General features: G+C 33.0%; 1 protein-coding gene across 1 annotated transcript in view; it reads right to left on the bottom strand.

Moving 5' to 3' along the window:
- Window positions 1-4,216: 4,216 nt before the first annotated feature.
- The window catches only part of trp (transient receptor potential), a 36,020-nt gene continuing 21,748 nt past the window's right edge, over window positions 4,217-18,488 (bottom strand). Inside the window, exons 8-20 of the mRNA XM_073089372.1 lie at window positions 16,929-17,027; window positions 15,658-15,793; window positions 12,182-12,334; window positions 11,527-11,672; window positions 10,512-10,752; window positions 9,988-10,111; window positions 9,418-9,613; window positions 8,678-8,842; window positions 8,105-8,321; window positions 7,693-7,858; window positions 7,213-7,376; window positions 6,565-6,762; window positions 4,217-5,417 (exon numbers count right to left, since the gene is read on the bottom strand). Of these exons, the coding sequence (XP_072945473.1) occupies window positions 4,750-5,417; window positions 6,565-6,762; window positions 7,213-7,376; window positions 7,693-7,858; window positions 8,105-8,321; window positions 8,678-8,842; window positions 9,418-9,613; window positions 9,988-10,111; window positions 10,512-10,752; window positions 11,527-11,672; window positions 12,182-12,334; window positions 15,658-15,793; window positions 16,929-17,027 (2,673 nt within the window). The 3' untranslated portion in view covers window positions 4,217-4,749. The remainder of the gene's footprint in view (window positions 5,418-6,564; window positions 6,763-7,212; window positions 7,377-7,692; window positions 7,859-8,104; window positions 8,322-8,677; window positions 8,843-9,417; window positions 9,614-9,987; window positions 10,112-10,511; window positions 10,753-11,526; window positions 11,673-12,181; window positions 12,335-15,657; window positions 15,794-16,928; window positions 17,028-18,488) is intronic.

Consider the following 18,488-nt stretch of genomic DNA (forward strand, 5'->3'; position numbering starts at 1 on the left):
ATAATTCAATCAGAGCACAGCATTATTATATTTATAGGTTATTCGAGCGTGTTTTATAATTTTTCAAAATTGCATTTATTCACATTATCAAATACTCTCTCAACTTTTGCCTATAGGCTTACTTAAAGAAATAAATGATTATACAAATGTATTTAGGAGTACATACAAAACACTAGATAAAGAAAACACTAAAAAGATATTCCTTATTTGAGATTGATGTCTCTATTTTCACATTGATAATATGATATCAAATGTAGGTTTAAAAAGCGATTTACCGTGTTGTTTCAGAGCGTCAAGTTCACGAGTAATGTGGATATCTGTTAGACCGTTATTATCGTTTATGGCTGATATTCGATATCGTATTATTTCATATTGGTGTTATAGGCATTAATTTAATTATTTATGATACCTGCATTAATACTTATGATATCAAATGCGGGTTTACAAATAGATGTACCGTGTAGTTTCAAAGCGTCAAATTCACGAGTAATGTAAGACCGTTATTATCGTTTATGGCTGATATTCGATATCGTATTATTTCTGACTACTCGTAGGGAGTCTACTTGTGTGTCTACTTTCTTATAGAGAGATAGAGAGCGATACCAGTACTTATTCCTGTATCTATTTGAAAATAGATAATATGATATCAAATGCAGTTTTAAAAAGCGATTTATCGTGTAGTTTCAGAGCGTCAAATTCATGATTAATGTGAATATCTGTTAGACCGTTATTATCGTTTATGGCATATCGTATTATTTCATATTACTTGCATAGACAGATAGATAGCACTATTTATGAATCCTGTATTTTATTAATTAACATCGATAATATGATATCAAATGTAGATTTCAAAACACGAGTTATTGGGTAGTTTCAGAGCATCAAATTCACGAATAATGTGGATATCTGTTAGACCGTTATTATCGTTTATAGCTGATATTCGATATCGTATTTCATAGTACTGTTGAAAGAGCGATATCAGTATTTATTCCTGTATATATTTTAAAATAGATAATATGATATCAAATGCAGGTTTAAAGGTGAGCTGGTAGTAGTTGCAGAGCGTCAAATTCGCGACTAATGTGAATGTCTGTTAGACCGCCATTGTTACTTACAACTGACACGCGATATCGTATACTATTCCTGCATATCGTCGGGCTTTTTAAGCTATTGGTTTAGTTATTTTCTATTCTAAAAAAAAATCGGTTGTCTGTAAAGTCGGTTTACTAACGATAGTTGAACGTGACAACGTCATAAGAAAATACTGATGACACGGTTGCATTTTTCAAAAGAAAATAATTAATTAATTAATTAATTTTAAACTAATAATTTACTTAACACTATCAACATTTATCAATAGTATGACATAACCTATAAACTCAGTTTCTCAACTTTTGTGTCAATCTAACAATTAATCAATCAATCATAGTTTACGATAATGAAATATCAGTGTACAATTATTTACCTTTATTGTTGTAGTTGTTGTAAATGATAAATGACGAATCTAAGCACTCCATATTTTCACTACAGACACAGCTGACGATACTTTAACCACACGTGTGAACTTGTATTGTGACGCTTTCTTGTTTTTCCAACGCCAAGAACGTTCGAGAAAGACAAAGACAGAGACACAAGCATGCGCCGATTCAATGCGCCTAATTCTCTAGTGCTGCGCGCGCGGCAGACCGATCATAGTTGAGTGGGAGAGAGACGCAAGGCATTCGGCGGGCCTCTCTCTCGTTCGGTGACTCATCGTAACGTTACCGGGCGTTACACTTTTTCATAAGTGACTCCCAGCCGCAACCTAATTTAAGACGTTGTCACGTCAAAATATCTAACTCCTTAATATTGTCGAAGATTTTATGGGCGGTTTAAAGTTTAAACACATGTGACACATGTTAGATATTTGTGCGCTCTTCCTTTTACATTGAAGCAGTTTGGTAGAGAAGCAGTGGCCCCAGGCACTTGTGGGAGAGTGGGTAATAATTTGAAGAAACGTATAAGTCTATAAGTACTTTTGGCTAACAGCAATGATACGATATGAAATTAAAGATTAAAAAGCGAGCAGACGTGTAGTTTCAGAGCGTCAAATTCACTAATATGAATGTCTGATAGACCGTTTTTGTCGCTTTAATGATATTTTATATCGTATTATATTGTTGTTGTCAATATATAACCGTTTACTCAAACCAAGAGACAACCAAGAACGGGATGGCTTTAAGCATTACTTAAAACTACTATGACACGAAAATATTTTCTGTCTCAATACGTTAAAACGATTTACTTTATGAAATGAGTTTTACATTACGTAATTTAAAAAACCTTCATGAAGGATTCTTCAAACCCTATTTTTTATATTATAAATCCATTAAAAATAAAGTTCATAATCTGACTATAATTATGAACCTATTTATTCATTTGTATTATTATTTATATTCTTCTGATAAGATTATGTATTTGATGAGGGTATTATGAAAAATTAAAATTCTTATATTCTCAATTAATTCTTTAGTTAAAAGAATTTTAAATGAGAAATAACTATTTTCCTGGAAGTATTATGCTGTATCAACGTTTATCAACTTTGACGACATATTTATTTTATTTATATTAAATATATTATGTAAAAAACTGCAATTAAAACACAAAAATATTTTACTAAACTTTTGAATTACAAACAACCATATTGTATCGAAAAATTGTATTGTTTTTATAAATTGTAATATTTTGGGAATAATAAACTGTGTAAACAAATTAAAAATGTTTCGTTCTTTTTAGTATTACTCACCTGTTTATCTTTAATTATTTATGAGAAATTCTGGTAGGATTAATAAATAGAATTTTTCGATTATAAATAGTATCAAGTTATTTGCGTAAAACTACGCAAAAAGTATAAGGATGTATTCTGGACAAAGCTATTTCGAAATAAGTCTCCAGCAAAGTGTTTTCAAGTAGTCTGAAGTAGAAAACAATCAAAGTCCACATGATCATAAATAGCTGCATGGACATTTTACAAATTCCAAACAGAAGGTTTTATCTTAGGCCGATCACAGATGTGTTGCCACTACCGAGGTTGGCAATATAGGCAATAAGTTCTGAGCATTAAGTCCTCTGAGCAATAAGTTGGAAATCCTCGGTTAAGTATGTCTACCTTACTACGCCCTTAAAACCAGAATATGGCAGCGCCTAAAACTGCTGTTATTGGGATGAAATAGGTGTGGTGGTAGTTTCGCCTTCAAATCCCATCTGATTCATCTGCTTCGTACACCGATAAATCCCTCAATGAAATTAAAATCTGGTATTTTAATTCACCCTTTGGGCGCTTGGGAATAAGATCTAAAGTGATTATTATCAAAGAAACTGTGACCACGACATAATAATTATTAGATAAAACACCTTCAGGCTATCCGGTTCGTATAACTGCTTTTAATTAATCCTTTGTTGTAAATTAATTGTAAAATGGTAAAATAAAATGCCCAGACGTAAAATAAACGATTTATTTTTGGTTGAAACGATTTTTACATTAAAGTAAGTAAACAATGGGTATGGGAGCGAATGAAGTTATTTAAATTAATTTTATACAGAGTGTTCATGAAGTTTAAAAAGCCAATTTAAGGCTAGATTAATTTGAATATCATTAAGATTATCAAATTATTATCAACATGAAAATGTTAATAAAGTATGTTTTCAACGTTATATTTTGAAAATAATATTGCAAAGATTAACTATATTTTTAAGCGACAAAGTAATCTTGTTTTTAGATTAAAAAAAAAGTCTTTGACTAATATTAAAGTTAATTATTTTCAGTGTATTATGAGTTTTATACTCATTTAAATTCTTACTTCGAATGTAAACGAAATATAGTACTAGGAAAAACGTGGAAACAGAAAGGATGAAGGACGATTATGTTAATGGAGTATCATGTAGTATCCATAGATTAGTAAAGATTACTCACTCCTAACTAGAAAATGTGCCCAGTTTTGAGAATTGAAATAGTTGCGTAAAAAAGTTTTGCCACGTCTCCGTGCTAAAATGTCCCTAAAATATTTGAAATACTTATTTATTAATTTTGTAAATTACGCAGTATTAGTTACTTATTCGTATTTTTTTCTCTAAAAATGTTTTATTTGTCAAGAATTCAAAAAAAGAACTTACTATAATAAGCCATTTACGGCTTCATTCAATTTCAAGGCGGCGAAGTATCTTTACTAATCTATGGTAGTATCATGAAATATTACAATAACATTTTATGAAATTTTCTGCGAATCAAATTATTTTGTATCATCTACATTTTATGTCGAAAAATAGTGGAACATTTGTATATAATGATTCTAGCAAATTATGATCATTTAATATTTTTGAAAAAGTTACATAATGTAGAATGAGTACGTGATGTACAAATAGCGTAGAAAACGACACTATGTGTTACATTTATTTTTATATTTTTGACATTTATGTTTTTATTTTTAATGAATAAATATTATAAATAAATTCCGTAGTATATGTTTTTTGAGTTTTCAGTTATAATTTCTATTGTTTTTGATCCGCATCATTCTTTTTTAAAGAAAATTCCAATACTTATACGATCCACAAAACATTTATAAAATTTATAAATCTCAAACAAATTTTAGGCATTACAAATGCAAACATACATTATTAGATAAGTTACCAATTTAAATACTAATTATTGCTAATATCTTAGGATTATATTTATCGTCTCACTAATACGTCGGTAATTGGTCATTGCAAGGATTAAATCCAGCCAGAAATCATTTTTCCTGTTGCTTTGGACTTGCCTCGACCGCCAACAGTAGTTGGTACGGGTGCGGGGGTGAATTTCGGTTTGTCTTTCTTCGGTTTCTTTTCCTTGGTACCAGATTCATCCTTTTTGGAAGTCTCTGGTTGATCGGAAGTTGATTCAGCTGGCTTGGACTCGGAATCTGTTTTCTCCTCTGATTTTGATTCTGTTTGCTTTGAGTCTGAATCGGCTGGTTGGTCCGATGCAGGTTGTTCTGATGGTTCAGATGGTTTATCATTTCCCTCAGGGGCTGATGATCCTTCTCCCTCTGCTGGTGATCCCTCTGCTCCCTCTGTAGGCTTTGGCTCTTCTGTTGGAGGTGATCCCTCAGTCGGTTTTGGTTCTTCTTGCCCTGCACCTTCTGTTGTTTTGTGATCAGCTTCTAATGTAGCAGCTGAAAGAACTAGTTCTGGCCCAGCAGGAGTAGGAGTGGGTTCAAGCGGTTTCTGAAGTTTTTCATCTTCTTCTTTTGTCATGTACAGGTTTTTATTAGGAGACTCATGTTCCATTTGAATGACGACATGCTTTTCACCGCTTGGAGGAGCTGGCGCTTGTTGTTTTTCTGATGCCTCAGTTTTCTGAGGCGATTTTGCTTCAGATTCTCCAGATGTCGCTGGTTGGCCTGGGAATTATTTAAAGCGATAATTACTGAGGGAGGAAAATTAAAAACAATTTCTCTAAGTAAGTAAAAATTAATATGAAATTTCTTTTTTGGTAGGTAAGGTGGTTTATGCTTAGCACGGGTAGTTATTACACATTACTTGAGATCTAACAATATTACATGTTAAATGTTAATAATGTCGAATAACATTTTTTCTACGGGATTTACCTGTGTCTTCTATATCAGCTTCAACTTGGAATTCATTTGAATTGGCTTCATCATCAGGGATTTCGGGTATTGGAGTCCTGACTCTGAATGCTATGCATGATGGCAGAAAATGTTATTTATATAATGAACCATTGGAAGGGAAATCTATTGGAAGGGTAAAAACTTATATTTATAAGACAGCCACAGCGATAGGCACCTGATATAGCAAGTGATTGAAACTACGATCTACTGAAGTGGAATGAATGTCGTATTGAAATAAAAGTAAAATAAATCTAAAAACAATAGCGAATTTCGTTCTGAATGGAAACTGGATGTAGCGTTAGCAAACAAAGCTCTTAGGTATACCTGAATTGAATTGTACGTTTTAGCAAATTCAGAAACCTATGCATATCGGATACAAAATTTAAAGAGAGAAAATATAATGTAGATCTTTTACGGGAAAATTTGTAGAAAGCGCAACCGTTTCTATTATTTCAAACAATATTAATTTATCTTTAATTTATGTTGGAAAAAGCTTAATTATTTAAAATGTTATATTTTTTATTTCTATGCTTTTTTTAGACAAGTTGTTGTTTAGGTTAGGTGTACGTATTACTTGCATACGTAGTGTATTACTATAGGTATTAAGCAGCTTATGGAATAAAACTTATTTTTTTCTATGTAAAATATCCAAAATAATAAGTATTTATTATTTATTAATGTGCTTCGAATGTACGACAGGCGGAATATGAAAGTCAAGTCGCGATCGAGAACATATACTCCAAAATAATCTTAAAGAAAAAGTAGCCGAAAGTAGATAGTCCGTAGCTAGAAACTACGAAGAAATTACTTATTTATTATCAACGATTCAGCAAGTAAGCTCATGCCAGTTATATTATTATTAGAATTTAGTTTTAGTATTAAAATGATAAATGTACAGGCAAAAGTATATCAATATTACCAGGAGCATCACGTTTCTTAGTGCTCTTTCTCTTCACTTCCTTAGCTTCGAAGACTTCGTCCTCTACTTTGTATTCGCTCACGGACTCTCTCGGGTTCTCTTCTCGGTCCTTGTAGTCTGATGTTATTTTCTTCTTCATGAACTTAGCATACGCCACTCGCGCCGTTGGGTTCACGTCGGACAACTTCGGATTGTACTCTGTAATATCAAGTATATCAAGTTAACTTTGTTCTACTTTATTAAAGCGCATTGGTGATATCGTCTTTCATAAAATTGGACATGTGGCAAACGATAAAGTAGTCCAATTGATGGTAAGAAGCGACTGTCGCTGAATAAACCCTAGATAAGATCAGGATCTTATCAGGGATGCGTTAGAACTAAGGTTAAACGTCTGGAAAAAGTGCGTCCCCCTTACCACACCTTATAAATTGGAACACAGTAGGGCAACACTGCTGTTAATAACACTTGATTCCTATCAAACGGATGATAATAAAATAATACGGGTGGCAGTTCCACAAATACAATTAGGCATACTTTAGGATTTACCAAAGCTTAAGTTGAAAATCCGTCTGTTAAAATGTAAGAACAGAACGGAGTAGATTATCAATATATTTACATCATCCTCTTTATATAATTTGTCCTTCTTACCCAATAGTTTGTCAGGATCAATAGTCCTAGCCTCCACATTCTCTATTATATGAGCTCGTAGCGACTGTCTGTTTGTTCGTCTACTAGTAGCCTCAGCAGTAGACCCAATAGGATTTTTACGTAATGTGTCCTTACGGACCATAGCATTCCAATCTTTCTTCTTGCTGTAAAATTACAATAAAGTGAGCGTTATATTTGTTTTATTCTTCCATAAATCGATTGCTTGAATATCACAATCTGTTTTTGCTTTTATCGCATGTCTTATTTCAATGATATGTGCGTATTTGAAATTAATTATCACTATGTGATATTACGCACATTATCACATTTATCACACGGTGATTATTAATTAGATGATGAAGGAAAACATCGTGACCTGGAAACATGAGCCTGAGAATTCTTAAAAAAAAATTGTCAAGATACATTGTACACAGTAGCACAGTGATTCACGACGATGAAAAGTTATGTACAATCACTAACCTTCCGTCTCCGCTTCCTTTTCTTTGGATAGCTTTTGCAATTTGACTGAACACATCCTTAGGCTTGCCTTCTTTTGTAATTACGTCCTTGATTATACCTTCCACGATACCAATCTGGAAGTCCTTCAGGATTCTTCTCTCCATCACTTTACCTTTCTTGCCAGCAACTAAGAAAGTATTGATTATATTAATAATTATTTGATATCGCCTTATATGTATTAAATGCATTCAGAAATAATTTTATCGTTTTGTTTCTATAAATTTAGTTCCAAATTTATAACAAGACAGATAGATTTAGGTTTTGGGCAATATTAAGAAAGTAATTAGTAATGACTTCACTTTAAATCGTCAATTAGCATTTACTTTACCAACAAAAGGTTCAAGTATTATTCTTACTTCATTAGTTTACGTACTTGTATCTTTATTAACTCTCGGCGTCTTCATGCCGTTGGTCTGCAGGATATCGATCAATTCGTAACGCAACGTTGAAATGTCCTGCCTGATTTCCATGACGTCATCCTCAGTGACACCCACCTCATCACGCGCTCTCTGTTCAGCCGTGACGTACCTCCTTACCAGAGTCCTCATTATTATCTCGTGTTGAACACGCGCCTTCTCTCGCGACTTTTTCTGCAAGCAGCAATAAGAAATTTTAAAAAATCTACGACAGCCTACTAATATCACGAAATTTTATAGACACGTTGTCAGGGTTTAAAAAAATTACATAGGATACCTTTTATCCTACAACAGCACAGTACAGTAAAAAACTAAATTAATATATCAGTTTGTCGTAATCTATACAGTCTTCATGGTTTCTGCATCTGGCTGATGCCTGCTTAAAAATCTGTTCTTAATTGGTAAATACATATGAATATGTATAATCGCCTATTCCAATATGACATTAAACTGTCTGGAACTGGATATTGTCTCTTTCAGTTATAATAAAAAAAAACTATTTTTTATGGAATAATGTAAAATATAGTTACAAGGATAGATCCTCGGTCCCGTTTGTTCTGCATTCGCGACATGAAGCCTTTAATGTGTTTTGGAGTTGGAATCATATTGAAGGGCGGTGGCACAGTGTCTCCGTCTTCGAAGTAGGACATCCACAGGTTGCTTCGAGCGAACTTCCATTCCATGTCAGACCGTTCCTGTTTTTTTTAAAAAAAGGCATTAAGAAAATTTTGTATGATACAATGTTGCTTGTCACTCATATAAACAAATCATATAGTATAAGTTAGTTTTTTATTTCTGCTGATTAGGCGAATCAGTGTCGTTTTTGGCATATTGATAGTCCGATATTTTATTGGAAATTTTGTATGTTTAGTTATTTTATGTGTGTTTATTTTATTAATCCAATATTCTTCATATCTTACAGCTATAATTCTAACAATTATTATTATGATATTTTATTTCATTAGCACCTTTAAATATTTAAATATTTTTGGCTGTTTGCATTGTTATCGATATTAAACGTGAACTTAAATGCTAAATGAATTACATTTTATGAGTTTCATTACCTACATACATTAATACATAATATTCAATGAACTTCTAAAACAAAATGGTATTCAGTTTTATTCATATTTCAAATTAACAAATGTATCACTACCTATTGTTTCTCATTACATATTGTTTCAATCAAGTTCTTAAACAAGATGTTTTCAATTTTACTCATATTTCAAATTAACAAATAAAAAATATAGTTTATGAAAGTTAAATTAACCGAAATAATCTGGTATGAGTTGGACATCATGGCGATAAGCATGTTGAGGAGCACGATGATGTTGATCACGGAGTAGGAGCCGAAGGTCAGCAGCGCCCAGAACCTGGTGAAGCTCTTGATGCCGGTCAGCTCGAAGCAGGTGAGGTCCACCAATCCAAAGGACGCCCAGAAGAGAGATTGAGAGGTTTCGAATAGACTGTCGAAAGGAATGGTATTATTCGTTCGTTGAAAGACGTAAAAATAGTATAGACACTGTTACATGGATTCTTAAATATTGATTTTAAAGTAATCTATATATTTATTAAAACCTGTAAAATTATGTAATTTAATTTCAATAGTATGTAAAATAGGTAAAATTATGCAAAGGAAACTTTAAAAGTGGACGGAAGCTTACAAATATAAGATTAGAGAATTTAAAAATAGATACACGATCATACTTTTCACCAGAAATAATATTGAATACAACTTTACCTGTGAAACATATCACTCTATTTTTTAGAAATACAATAAAAATGTGGTTAAATATTAAACAATAATGATGAAAAATTTAATATTTTTTTAGAATCTTACTTAGAGAAACGTCGCCAAATAGTACAGGCTCTTTCTTGCATGTCGAAGTCCGGTAGGCCACTGGGCAAGTGGTAGCATTTATTCGATTCCAATTCCGCATAGTACCACATCAGTTGATTTAAGCCTAAAAATAAATAATGAATATAAACACTTTTATGTAGTAAAATTATAATTGACGGTTTTCTTGTTCTTATAAAACTAGGTCTAAATTAAAATATGTCTTAATTATGTACATACTTTTTATATTAAAACGGATAGCTAGTATCTATTTTAATACAATATATAACATCTTATTATATTTAAAAAGTATTATGTTGGCTGCCAGTAGAATTAAAAATAAAATAACTCTTTTTGGATCTATTTGTAAGATTAGTATCTATATTTTAAAGGATAAAATGTAATAAAACGGGCTATGAAACTGTGTCACCGCTCAGACTTCATTGTCGACTACAAATGGCAGAAATCATTAACGTTTGTAAAACAAAATATACCTAAAATAAATATATATGTTATGGAATACTTACCACAAGCAAAAGCAAACAGCACCAACATGTACACGAAGAAGAACTTGAGGATGTCAATGATCATTCTACCGAGAGAGACCTGCAGGGGTCCGAGATAAGGATTGATGGAGAAGATGTGGACCAGCTTGAGGAAAGAGAAGATCATGCCGGCAGCGAATGCGCCTTCGGAGAGCAGCATGGGGTCGAAGGAATCCCAACGTTCACGGGGATACCAGGGGTCTAAGCCTCTGTTATAATCACGCTGAGGAAATAAATGTTATTTTAGTTGCACTCTTATGAAAGCCATACACGCTACGGACTACCGCACGGTTTAGTTGCGCAGGTTTAGTTTATCTACACTAGGAAGGAAAGGAGGAAAACTTTGTTTGTTTGTTTGGTTGTAATGAATAGGCTCAAAAACTACTGAACCGATTTTAAAAATTCTTTCACCATTCGAAAGCTACATTATCCACGAGTAACATAGGCTTTATTTTAAATGAAATATATTTGATAAATAGATTTTGAGGCGGTACAAAACTTACCGGGTCAGGTAATTATTTATAGTCACCGTATGGTGCGTCATAGTCTTCAATAGATGTCATTACAAACAGAACTGAACACAGTAAGGTAGGCCGTAGCGTATATTGCATACATTAGAAGAAGCTATTGCTTCTATTTTGGCGTGAATATTAATAAGACTGTTTGTGACTATTTTATAGTCTAGTCTTCTCGTATTGAAGAAGATATGTATTATCTACCTTTTTTACCTGTACCATAAAATTTATTTATCCAGGTTTATGGAGGTCTACTGCTTGTGACATTTCATCGATTAACACTATTTATGCAAGAATTTGAATCTTGATTGAATTCCTAGATTAAGACTATCTTGGAAATAACTTATCCTTCTGTTTTGACCCATAAGTTCTGCTTAGTTTTTTCGGAAAAAATCGTAGAGCCTATTGTTACTTTGTTTTCATAAGATTGAAGTGAATTAGTTGAGTCTATTGTAATTGTAATTTGTTAGTATTTTATTTACCTGTACAATATACCACGAAGATGCTCGCAAACAAATCCAAGCCATGTAAAATACGTTGGTGATGAAGTCCACTATATTCCATAGATCACTTATGTAGTCTAGAAGGCCACCCGTCCATAAAGACCTTATTTCACCCCAGATTAAACCTAGGGACAACAAGTATTGTAATAATTTAAAATATTGGTAAGTCTGTAAAATAGATACAGATATTTATCAATGAAAATCTTAAATTTTTAGAGTTCCATACCGGGCTAGGGTAAAAATCCCTTATTGGGACTTCGCTGTCTGTATGTCTGTCCGTCATAGATAGAAAGTTGATATTTACAGTACATGCACTGGTATATTAACTGCTATAATAACAAATACTAAAATAAAAACCTTAAAAATAAAATCGTCATATATGTAACAGCTATTTTTTAACATTTTTTGCTTTATCTGTTGAACCATAAAAAAAACAGTTCAAATTTTCATAATGCATTTACTTCTACGGCTACTATGATAAAAAATACTAAGAATAAAAGAGAGATGAAAATTTCGTTGTACGGAACCCTCCATGTACGAGTTCGACTCGCACTTGTAAAATTATTCTACAGTGAATATTTTAAATTTTAATATTTTTTTAAATTTTAAAAGCATGCTAAAAACTAAAATTTACTTGCTATATAGAGGACGACAGTGGTCTCAATGAGACCAGGCAGGGACCCTCGCTCGTGCTTCTTCCAGTACTCCACTAACTCTTGCAGCCAGCTTATTCCAGAATATTCTAGTACCAAGAACTCTGCTCTTTGAGATGCCAATGATAGTAACACTAGAAAAGAACATAATTCTATAATACGATTGTACATTAATTTTGATTATGGAGTGGTCACCATACCGGTGTGACGCGCAGTGTCCCGTGTTCAATCCTCGGCCAGACAATCTAAAAGATGAATTTAGATTTCTGTTTCTGGGTCTGGGTGTTTGTGTATTTGTCTCTGTGTGTGTCGATGGCACCCACGACGCAGGGAATCCTAGTGTGGGGCTGTGAGTGTAGAAAGCGTTTAATTAACGGAACGTCAACCCATTATTCTCCCACTGCTGGGCACGGTCCAATCAGATTGAGGGATTTACCTCATAGTTCACCGTGTTAGATGCGAATTGGTAGTCTTCATACACCTTTCAGATTTTATTAAGTATTTTTAGGCGTGCAGGTTTTCATACGATGTTTTCCTTTCCCGTCAAAGCACGTGATAATTAACGTGTAATATGCGCATAACTTTGAAAAAATGGAGGTGTGTCTGGAATGGGAATTCGGTAGAGTTTCAACCATTGCTAGCATTGCTTTTAAGAGTAACTATATCTAAATTATTCAAATTACTGTGATTGCCTAATCGCATTACTACGAAGATCTACAATTGATTTTATACTTACATAATTTGATCGTGTTTAATTTAATACGTGTATATAGAAGTAGCAGACGAGCATGCAGTCTACCTGATGGTAAGTGGCTACTGCCGCCCATGAACATCTATAATCAACTCTAGATAGGATTAGGTAGATATTCCTACCTGAGGTCGGCCACAGATGCGCCGCTACCCCTGAGAACTAAGCTGGATAAATATGTCTCCCTTACCACACCCTTCAAACCAGAACACAGCAGCGTTTGACACTGCTGTTATGAGGCAGAAATAGGTGTGGCGGTGGTGCCGCCGGAGTCGAACCACAAAGGGTTCTACCACCTTCAGAATATTTTGATACTAATAAATAAATACATTTAGTAGAACTGATAAATTTGAACTAAATATAGTTTGAGTGCGCAATCTTCATGTGTTGTTGTAAGCGTAAACATTTTGAAGATAAAATAAAATGTGTTTGTGAGAAAAACAAGCTTTGTTTATAGTTTAAGGCGTTGATACACAAATATCATAAATCACATGTAATGTCTAAAGATATATGCCGTTTCCCTTAATTTATGGACTGTAAGGCGTATTCCACACGTGCAATATTGATAGAGCATATAAAGCTAAATTATTTTTTGTATGGTTTAGAAAAATGTAAAATTTTCGTTATTATTGAACTGGTTGTTTTTGATAAAATTATGTTTAATTACCTAAGTTTTAATGTACATGTCTATCAAACTACTTCTAATCAAATTTTATATTGGTTTACAATCACCAAAGAAAGAAATACTATGAACATATTAATTTTTAACGTCACATTTATTTCGAAAGATGAATAGATCATCATATTAGTGTGCAATGAGCCTTATCTTTAACCTCAAAGAAGATTTGTGACCGCGATATAAAACTGAGATTTTGTATGCTATGTTCTTATTTTTCTCAAAGAGATAGTTCATGGTAATTGTTCTTGAGAAAATTGTCAGATCCAGAAATAAACGCTTGCAAATTGATGATTTTAAGGTTCTAGGATTCATTTGTTATTTGCTATGAGGAAAACAACATGTTTGTAATATTGCATTTAGTAAAAAAATTTCATATTAGATACGCTGTTGACATCGTTATCCAACGAAATATATTGATACGCTCATATTAGATACGCTGTTGACATCGTTATCCAACGAAATATATTGAGCGCCGACTTCAGAAATATGTACTAAACCAACATTTATTTGAATTATTTTTTACTTTGTAGTGACATAGAAGTCGGTTGTATTTTTTGTTAAAAATTTTTTTTCACCCTTTTTAGTGATGACATAATAACATTTATATTAATACAATATAAAATTGTATAAACGAGATCACGAATTAAGGTAAGGTCTGAATTTACATTGATTGGAACCGCCCGCTCGCAGGGCGCTGCCGCGCCCTGCTCGCTTAGTTTTATATTGTCTTATATGTTCCAACCTAACCTAACTAAATAGTCAATGATGAACTGGCTTTGCAATTTCATTAGAACCTACAGCAAATATCTTCAAACACAACTCAATTATTCCCATTGGTTGAGGAGTTACATATTTTGTCTCCGAGCCACATTATCAGATCCTCAAATAGTCAATGATAAACTGGCCTCGCAATTTCATTAGAACCTACACCAAATATCTTCAAACACAAGTCAATTATTCCCATCGGTTGAGGAGTTACATATTTTGACTCCGAGCCACATTATCAGACCCTTAAATAGTCAAAGATAAACTGGTTTTTCAATTTCATTAGAACCTACACCAAATATCTTCAAACACAACTCAATTATTCCCATCGGTTGAGGAGTTACATATTTTGTCTCCGAGCCACATTAGCAGACCCTTAAATAGTCAATGATGAACTGGCTTTGTAATTTCATTAGAACGTACATCAAATATCTTCAAACACAACTCCATTATTCCCATCGGTTGAGGAGTTACATATTTTGACTCCGAGCCACATTATCAGACCCTTAAATAGTCAAAGATAAACTGGTTTTTCAATTTCATTAGAACCTACACCAAATATCTTCAAACAAAACTCAATTATACCCATCAGTTGAGGAGTTACATATTTTGCCTCCAGAACCCACTCTGATCCTCATCATATTTAAATGGGACCAACTTGTAGCAATTGTCCACACACGAAATTAAAGGCATTAAAATAGGTTCATAAACGGCGAAGTTATGGCTGTTATATTTACATGGGTGGAGGAGTTCCCCTCTTTTTCTCCAGAACCAATCGATGGATCCTAACCATATTTAAATGGGACCAACTCGCAGCTCGTCTCTACACAATAAAAAAAGAATTATTAAAATCGGTCCACTAACGGCGGAGTAATTGCTGTACATACATAAAAAAAAAAAAAAAAAAAAAAAAAAGATACCGGCCGAATTGATAACCTCCTCCTTTTTGAAGTCGGTTAAAAAGACATCTCAACGGTTACTGTATTTGTTTGTTTGAAAAATTACGCAATTTTTTCGAATCATAGCCCCATACTATTTTTTTTTCTGAATTCATCATTTAGATGTCTGACTGGCTGGGGATCGAACCCAAGACATTTTGCGTACGACCGGTATGGTGATTGCTCTGACATGCGCATCATTAAAAAAGAAAAAATTTGTAAGGAGGCATAAAATATTTAAAAACTATTTAAAAAATCATTATCTAAAATGCCTTTAAGGAAATATCCTTTAAAACAACTATTTAAAAAATAATGAAAAATACTTACTAAGGAAGAACATATAAGAGGAACTGTGACAGATGAATTTGACGAAAGGTTTTTTCATGAATTTTCCATTTTCGGAATCCGGTGATAACATGTACAAAGTACAGTAGACAGGGAACATTACTCCGAGTTTTGCGACCTGAATAAATAATGTTAAAATCAAAATTAATGAAATAATTATTCAATACAGTGAAGAAGGTGGTAGAACCCTTTGTGATTCGACTCCGGCGGTACCATTACCATACCAATTTCTGCCTAATAACAACAGTTAGGCGCTGCTGTGTTCCGTTTTGAAGGTTGTGGTAAGGCAGACATACTTTTCCGAGGCGTTCCAGCTTAGTCTTCAGGGATAGCGGCGCATCTGTGGCCGCCCTCAGATAGGAATATCTAATCCTATCTGCGGTTGATTACAGATGTTCATGAGCGGCAGTGGCCACTTACTATCAGGTGGAATGCATGCTCGCCTGCTACTCCTATAGTATAAAAAGTGCAAATTGGTAGGCTGCACATACTCTTGAAATTTTTTAAAACATTCAATTCAATACATTTTTTAATCGTAAAAACATTTTGTTATAATATAGGAGTAGTAGACAAGCATGCAGTCCACCTGATGGTAAACTACTGCCGCCCATGGACATCTGTAATCAACCCCAGACCCCTCAAACCAAAACACAGCAGCGCTTAACATTGATGTTATTAGGTAGAAAGATGTGTGGCGGTGAAGCCGCCGGAGCCGGACCACAGGGGGTTCTACCACCTTCAAAATATACACTGTAAGTCCGTCTGATGGTAAGTGGTCAGTGATATGGACATCTGTAGCCAACTTTACACACAGCAGTGGTCGATGCTCTTAATGTTGTTTATTTTAATTAATGTTGATTAATAACCAAATTATTAATGTAAAATTTACTGTCTCTGTATTTATGTTATTTATGTTCATTAATTTACCTCATAATATTTCTTAGTATATTGCATTGTGTTTGATATTTTTTAACCGTTAAAATAAGCAATAACATGTCATAGGTGTAAATTGTACACGCCTATAATTGGCTTACATACATAGAACAGTTGTATACGTATAATATTATAGTTTATAAGTTTTGTTTGTTAAGCTGTTGGCGTGGTAAAATAAATAAATAAATAAATAAATGAAAAAATAATTAATTAATTAATTAAATAAATAAATAAACAAACAAACAAGCATACGAACGAACGAACGAACGAACAACCAAACAAACAAACAAACAAACAAACAAATAAATAAATATATTTACCTGCACACATTGTCCGACCATGCTTTTTCTTTTGAACCCCGGCAAGCCTTCGTACCAAATCGTTCCCAGTAATTGTTGTACATTAGGATGCGCTACAAACTGAAAATGTTCATAAAAGTTTATCTATTTCTATCCATATACTGTATATTTAAATAAATTATTACTTGGAGGAATAGGGAAATTGATTTTAGTTACATACTAGTTTTTGCCCGCGGCTTCGCCCGCGTTTAAAAGAAAATAATATAACATACTAACATACATAAAACTTAAAATTCGTACCTTCAACTTTGGTAAAGGTTGTGGGTCCAAAAGATCGATTCTCCGATTAATCGATCTTAGATCGCCATCCCTAGTTCCCGTGGGATTTCCGGGATAAAAACTATCCTATGTCGGGTCTCAGACTATCTTTGTACAAAATTTCATTAAAATCGGTTCAGTGGTTTAGGCGTGAAGAAGAGACAACCAGACAGACAGACAGACAGATAGAGTTACTTTCGGGTTTATAATATTAGTAATGATTGTCACTGGACAGGCTAAAAGTTTAACACGCAAGAAGTCCCTATAACTACATAGCTTATTAGACTTTCCAGGGACATTATAATAAAATCATTTGCGACAAAATTAACTACATTTTAACTAATACAACGTCATGATAAGAATAAATTATATAAGAGAAATATGGTAAAGCTCATAGATTAGTAAAGATTACTCACTCCTAACAAGAAAATGTACCCAGTTTTGAGAATTGAAATAGTTGCGTAAAAAAAGTTTTGCCACGTCTCCGTGCTAAAATGTCCCTAAAATATTCGAAATAATTATTTATTTATTATGTAAATTACGCAGTATGAGTTATTTATTCGTAAATGTTCTCTAAAAATGTTTTTATTTGTCAAGAATTCAAAAAAAGAACTTACTAATAAGCCGTTTGTGGCTTCATTCAATTTGAAGGCGGCGAAGTATCTTTACTAATCTATGGTTATACTAGGTACTTTGATTTTAATATTTTTTTTTTTATATAAAATATATATAATTTTATAAATTGACTATGGATATTGAAATTAGTCAGATCCTATTATGTAAGCACATTGTAAACTGTAAAAATAAGATAGATTTCTTATTAAAAACTAGAAATATCACAATATCTAGCAAAGTGAACAATGTCATGCATTCGTGTGCTGTAAAGAGTTCCATTTATTGTGTATAAACTATATACCACTATTATCCTTGAACACAGACGTAGGCACAAAATAGACACCTAACGCGAAATATATTTATTTTTTTATTTACTCTTTATTGACCATGTTAAAAACAATGTGGTGCAAAAGGCGGACTTAATGCTAAATAGCATTCTCCCAGTCAACCTTAGGGATGTGCAGAAAAATTAAAGACAGTACAACTATGCAAAAAAAAAAAATAGGTAATAAAATAAAATGATAAAAAAGGGGAGAAAGGAGAACATAAAAAAGAAGTAAAATATAAATAGATAAGAAGTAAAAACATTTAAAATAAATTACTACATGAAAATGAAGAAAAATGGTGTAGACACCATATCTATGATGA

This window comes from Epargyreus clarus, unplaced genomic scaffold, assembly GCF_041222505.1.
Source record: "Epargyreus clarus isolate Ecla_fem2 unplaced genomic scaffold, WU_Ecla_fem_2.2 ptg000029l, whole genome shotgun sequence".
In the NCBI taxonomy this organism is placed as follows: Eukaryota; Metazoa; Arthropoda; class Insecta; order Lepidoptera; family Hesperiidae; genus Epargyreus; species Epargyreus clarus.